The sequence below is a fragment of the Ruditapes philippinarum genome, unplaced genomic scaffold (assembly GCF_026571515.1).
Source record: "Ruditapes philippinarum isolate M1 unplaced genomic scaffold, ASM2657151v2 ctg4318_1_1_1_1, whole genome shotgun sequence".
Taxonomy (NCBI): domain Eukaryota; kingdom Metazoa; phylum Mollusca; class Bivalvia; order Venerida; family Veneridae; genus Ruditapes; species Ruditapes philippinarum.
The window spans coordinates 157,581-164,529 of NW_026853119.1; the positions used below are offsets into that span (position 1 = coordinate 157,581).

General features: G+C 34.8%; 1 protein-coding gene across 1 annotated transcript; it reads left to right on the plus strand.

Annotated features, from left to right (window-relative positions):
- The first annotated feature begins 4,666 nt into the window (after positions 1 to 4,666).
- LOC132734389 (alpha-protein kinase vwkA-like) lies at positions 4,667 to 6,539 on the plus strand. Its single transcript, XM_060721125.1, has one exon. It carries the CDS (start codon positions 4,764 to 4,766, stop codon positions 6,069 to 6,071), a length of 1,308 nt encoding a protein of 435 aa, XP_060577108.1. The 5' UTR covers positions 4,667 to 4,763; the 3' UTR covers positions 6,072 to 6,539.
- Positions 6,540 to 6,949: the final 410 nt, after the last annotated feature.

Here is a 6,949-nt window from a genome sequence, read left to right on the forward strand (position 1 = left end):
TGTGTTTCAGAAAAATAAGTTCCAGAATTAACGAAACATGTGCAATTAGTCATTGATGCATGTATATGCACTTTGATATATTATTAGTAAATTTATATTTGACTGTTAAAAATCTCATTGATATAATGAATGATCAAATGTCGCCAAATGCAGATAAATAAATAGTGACAAAACCTAAACAATAAGAAGCGAAACAGAAATTACATAATTGAATCGATGCATGCTTAATAATATAGCATATATATAATTAAAGCAAAAATAAGCTTGCAGCCTCTCAAATATCATTCTGTTTTCGGAAATTTTCATTTTTTATTCAAATCTTTTCAACAGCATTTTAAAAAGAAACATACATTACCATTGTTTAAGAGCTAATCCATTCAAGGAAGACTCCAAACAAGTAAGAAAATTAACATGTGTGTAACTCTGATACATTAACCACAAATTATGGCAGGTTATACGCTCTTGCGTCCTTTTCCAACTCATTTTCAATGTAAAAATGAAACATACCTTACAAACTTTTTAAAGAAATTTTATCAAAGGGGTAATTGAAGTCAGAAAGCACGTATAACTGCAACATAAACTTCAATTTAACATTAGTAAGTAAATTTTGTTAACTTTGGTCGAGTTTTATCTTGTTTAAGTAGCCACAGTGAAAAAAACGTTACTTTTATCAAACATACTTTATATTGTTTACACATGCAAATATAAAAACATAAAATCGCATTTTTATGACAATAGAATGATGTACATTTGATTCCTAAATAAAGAAATCGATTTGCATGTAAGTTTCAATTAGTTCAAAAATATGCCAGTGTGATTAAACGTACGTTACTCCAACTAACAATTCAACAATTTCTGAAAATTAAAGATAAAGTTGGGATAAGCATGCCTGTTAGTAACGGTTACCTTGTATTAGATGTAAGAAGATACAAAAGTGGTTTTGCATTAAGGAAAGATATTTTCATAATATGTTGATGTACCAGCAAAAATTGTTAAAAACATATTACAAGCTGTTGAAGTTCTCAACAACAACTAATTCGTTTCTGTAAAGAGATTATTGGTCGTATTTCATTCTATATAAAATAATGTTAAAATAATATCGAAAAAATATAAATTATTTTACAAAAAAAATACATTGTTTTCATAATCTTTATTTGTATTTGAATAAAATGAAACATACGCGACATGCTATATGGGGATAAATATAGAACTGCTCGGCAATAAATTTTCCAAATATGAAGAAAGTGAAAAGTTGAATGTTTTGAAAAAAGGTTGCTAAATACAACATATGTGTATGCATTCGACCTCTCATATATTATATATGATATATATCCATTGAATGAAGACATAAAATAATCGTTTCCAAAATTGACGCTACTTGCTTTCTACGAATATTTAACTTCGGAGAAATTAAATGAAAATTAGCAAGGTACCCAACTTCCTTGAATTTTCCTGGGTTAGAAAGTCCCTCAGGATAGAGAATTTACAGATTTTGATATATTTAACAGACATTTGTTATTTATATGCAGCCAATATGTTACATTATTAGATCTGAAATCTACGTTACCGAGGAAATACAGTGTCATTACAGAAATAAATGCCATCCTGTTAAAAAATTGTTATAGTTTCTGGTTGAAAATATTTCTGGCAAACATGCAAAATACCCTAAACTTTTACTTCAACGATAAAAACTGACACAATGACAACATCAAATTTTTAATATTTTCCAACCTCAAATGCTTTATTTTATTGAGAATGGGCGTATTGCCCCTTGTTATTTTTCATACTTAATTTTTGCCCAGAGCAAAATCAAAAAGCCTTTGAGATATCAACATGAAAATTTCATAGGTGGATAGATCTCACTCAAGAGGTGTGCAGTGCACAGGAATAATAACTCTACCCTTCATAATTTTTTAGTTATTGCCATTTGTTATTTTTCAAACTTACTGTTTTCCTGAGTGAAGCATAACTCAAAAAGTCTAAATGAGATGTCAACATGAAACTTCATAAGAGGATAGATCTTATTGAGGTGGAAATGCTGTGCTAAATTAGGAGTGCAGCACACAAGAATGATAACATTCCCTGCATTATTTTTCAGTTATTTCCCTTTGTTATTTTTCATACTGATTTTTTGTCCAGAACAGAACTCAGCAAGAGCACCGCTAGGCGGAGCATGATATACACGATAACTGTTTTTTTTAGTAAGGATAACAGAAAGACACCAGGGATATAACATAATATTAGCAAATTTTAGGGCATATAATTAATGTACTGAATATAAGTGATAATCCCATGAAATTTGACGGTTGTAAAACTGTTAACAATATTAAGGTCATTTGATATTGACCTTTGACCTTGTGACCCCAATGTAGATATGGATCTTATATTCAATATAGGCAATCATCCTATGAAGTTTGAACACTGTAAGCCAAATGCATCTTGTGTACCACAATTTTCAGTGTTAATGTCATTGTGACTTTGACCTTATGACCCTAAAACATGTGTCATGTATTGGACATGGCTGTTCATCCTATAAAATTTTAAAGCTGTAGGTTGATTAATACTTAAGTTATTGAGTTATTAGTGACCTTGACTTTTGACCTTATGACCCAAACAATGATAGCGGTCTTCTACTCAATATTGACAATCATCCTGTGAAGTTTGAATATTGTGGGCCAAAGGATCAGACTCAATCAAACCTTAGACCAAAAATATACATTTTTGACCCCAGATCAAGCCGAATCTGCAATTTTCATACAGTATTGTTGGTTCACTGCTTCCGAGAGATTATCATGATTAATATTGTTAGTTTTCACATTTGTGAATGATATACCAGAAACATTCTCCGACGATGCATATATACATATTATACAGCAGATATTCTAAATATAAATGTAGCCTACACTATATGGTTTGAATTACCTTGTTTTGCCGATTTGAATTTATTTTGCCATTTAAATCGGTGTAGTTTTGGATACATATACATATTAATTGATCAATTACAGCCATAGGCGGAGAAAGTCATTCTTATTGATATTACACCATAATAATTTGTATTGTTGCCCAGCAACAACACGAAATTTGAAGTTAATGCCATGATATAATTTAAAGACATCTGCTCGGCTCTTGAAATCTAAGGATATACATGTACAAATGTAATATACGTTTCTGTATGCACTGTCGAAGTCACTTGCTTGACATTCATCGCAATGGGTTGGTTAATTAAAAACACACCTTATTGGGAAAACTGGGAAGTTTTATGTCTTTGTGAGATCATTAATAGCCAAAGTCACAAGATTTTGCACATGAAGTTACTTATTTACCTAATGTACAGAATGCCGTTAGGGCCATCGCCTATGAATGTGTTGATCTAAAGCACGAAAGTCGATAGTACGATGGTGAAAACGCGAAATCACGAAACTACGATGGTGAAAACGCGAAAGCAGGATGATGAAAACGCGAGAGTACGATGATGAAATCGCGACAGTACGATACTACGATGATGAAAACGCGATAAACTATCGTGTTTTCACCATCGTACTATCATGTACGGAATGCCGTTAGGGCCATCGCCTATGAATGTGTTGATCTAAAACGCGATAGTCGATAGTACGATAGTGAAAACGCGAAATCACGAAACTACGATGGTGAAAACGCGAAAGCACGATGATGAAAACGCAAAAGTACGATGATGAAATCGCGACAGTACGATACTACGATGATGAAAACGCGATAAACTATCGTGTTTTCACCATCGTACTGTCGCGTTTTCACCATCGTAGTTTCGTGATTTCGCGTTTTCATCATCGTACTGTCGAGTATCGCGTTTCAGATCAAACCATTCATAGGCGATGGCCCTAACGGCATTCCGGAATTCCGTTAGGGCAATCGCCTATGAATGTGTTAATCTGAAACGCGATAGTCGATAGTACGATGGTGAAAACACGAAATCACGAAACTACGATGGTGAAAACGCGATAGTACGATGATGAAAACGCGACAGTACGATGATGAAATCACGACAGTACGATGGTGAAAACGCGATAGTACGATGATGAAAACACGACAGTACGATGATGAAAACGCGATAGTACGATGGTGAAAACGCGATAGTACGATGGTGAAAACGCGATAGTACGATGATGAAAACACGACAGTACGATGATGAAAACGCGAAATCACGAAACTACGATGGTGAAAACGCGACGGTACGATGGTGAAAACACGATAGTTTATCGCGCTTTCATCATCGTAGTATCGTACTGTCGCGTTTTCATCATCGTACTTTCGCGTTTTCATCATCGTGCTTTCGCATTTTCACCATCGTAGTTTCGTGATTTCGCGTTTTCACCATCGTACTATCGACTATCGCGTTTCAGATCAACACATTCATAGGCAATGGCCCTAACGGCATTCCGTAAAACTGTACTCTGGTAAACTCACGGTGGCTTACTGCCGTGATCCAGAGTGAAAACTACCACACCGCCACCAGTGTGGCCAAGTTCTGATTAAATTGTTTGAAAATAAGAGGTTTGTGTAACTTTCCATAACCTATACTTTTTGCGCTCTATTCATAACATATTGATAAAAGTAGCTGATAAGGCTATAAATAGATAAATTTGATGACGCAGTTAAAACTTTAACTATAACTACCAAACAGGAAGTAAATTAGATTTTACACCTGAATTCACGGAAAACCAGTAGCCATTAAACACACAAATTAAAAGCTTGGAAAAGTTTAGATTTGGTATATTTTTTTTAAAATGGCGACTAAAGGAAATGCTTTGCTGGATTTAGCTTTTGCTATGGACTGTACGGGAAGTATGGATCCATATATAGACGAAGCCAGAGAGAACATCGTAAATATTGTGGATGAAGTTGTTAAAACTGAAAATTGTACAGTTAGACTAGCTTTGGTGGAATATCGCGATCACCCTCCGGAGGATGAAACCTTTATCACACAAAAACATGATTTTACTAACTCTGTCGAAACTATGAAATCATGGTTGGAGGAATGCGAGGCTGACGGCGGAGGTGATACCCCTGAGGCAATTGCCGACGCTTTAAATGATGTCCTACATCTTTCGTGGAGAGAAGAAGCGACGAAAATATGTGTGTTTATTGCCGATGCACCTCTGCATGGTCTAGCTACTGATGACGACGAAGATTCGTTTCCAGAAGGCTGCCCAGACGGACTAGATCCAATGAACATATCGAAGGATCTTGCAGGAAAAGGAGTTGCACTTTACGTAGTTGGTTGTGAACCAAGCGTTAGTGATTACAAAGATTTCTATCTTGCTTTGGCTGAAATAACCGGCGGACAATATGTTCCTCTTACAGATGCAAACAATTTAACAAAAGTTATTATTTTTGGATCTAAGGAAGAAATGTCGTTGAAAAAGCTTGAAGCCGAAGTCGAAGAAGAAATAAAAGTGCTGACGTCATCTGGGATTGTTATAAATGAGGAGGAGCTTTCATCGTCCTTGCATAAAAAATGGTCGGACAGAGGTGAGAAAACTAAACAATTGATGCTGAACCATAAAGTTTTAGAAACAGCAAAAAATTCTGCAAACGCTTCGGCGATGGCAAAAATGGGATTTGAAGGAGTACGAAATTTATTTGCAACGTCATTACGAGAGGCCAAAAGGGACTCTGGGAAATGTCTTGATACCTCAAAGTCAGATGGGGGTGGCGATAAAGATTTACAAGAAGAAATGAGCAAGGCTGATAAGGTAGCTAAGGCCACTCGTGCGTTGGCAGATCTTAAAATTGGACAGAAATCTGTGGATAAAAGTTTTAAAAAGGTGAATCCTGGTGAGCTATCGCAAACAATTGACTTTGGTCCGGCGGAAAGTTGCCAGAAATCTATTTCCAAAAGTTGGATTAAGGTGGATCTTGGTGAGTTACCACAGACAGTTGACTCTGGCCCTGCGGAAAAGGAGGCTCTATCGACAGAGGAAGGATCGGAGTACCAGTGTATCGATGAGGGAGTGACGATGTCCCAAACCATGCGAATTATTCAAAAATCTATGATGAAAATGTCAAGAAGTGGTAAGGATGATAAGAAATGAATTGAAATTACAAATAAAAATAGCCGAATTGTCCCGATTAAATCTATGAAACAGAAGCGGTATGCTTAAACAATTAATCACGTACATTTGTATATTGAGTCTATCAATAACATTTTTAACTCATTATTATTATTATTATTATTATTATATCACTAATTTTATTATTATCAAGGTATTTCTCTCTTTTCCATATTGTGCACATTAAATACAATTCATATCAAAATTTGATGTGTGCTTTGTAGAGAACTAATTTCATGTCTAAATAATCATAATTTCATAGTCTTTAAAATATTTTCCAAACACTCATCCTCTGTGTACGAACTTCACAATAGTCTTGAAGAATCATTTTGTGTTTATATGGTTTTCGTTATAAAAACAAAATTTAATTATTTCTAAAAATTGTCTAATTGAGTAGAAATTTGTGTATTCTACAAATTACATACATAATAGTGCTATAATTTAACATTTTAGTTTACTTATTATCTATATTATTATAAGTTGGCAGTAGCAATAGGACAGCAGTAGCAGTAGCAAAATTATAAAACGTGAACTTGGCAGTAGCAGTACCTCAGCAGTAGCAGTAGCAAAATAATAAAACGTGAACTTGGCAGTAGCAGTACCTCAGCAGTAGCAGTAGCAAAATTATAAAACGTGAACTTGGCAGTAGCAGTAGCTCAGCAGTAGCAGTAGCAAATTTATAAAACGTGAAGTTGGCAGTAGCAGTAGGACAGCAGTAGCAGTAGCAAAATTATAAAACGTGAAATTGGCAGTAGCAGTAGCTCAGCAGTAGCAGTAGCAAAATTATAAAACGTGAAATTGGCAGTAGCAGTAGCTCAGCAGTACTAGTAGCAAAATTATAAAACGTGAAGTTGGCAGTA

Excerpts from the sequence above, each read along its gene's own strand:
- LOC132734389 (XM_060721125.1), top strand. The coding sequence starts at position 4,764 with ATGGCGACTAAAGGAAATGCTTTGCTGGATTTAGCTTTTGCTATGGAC.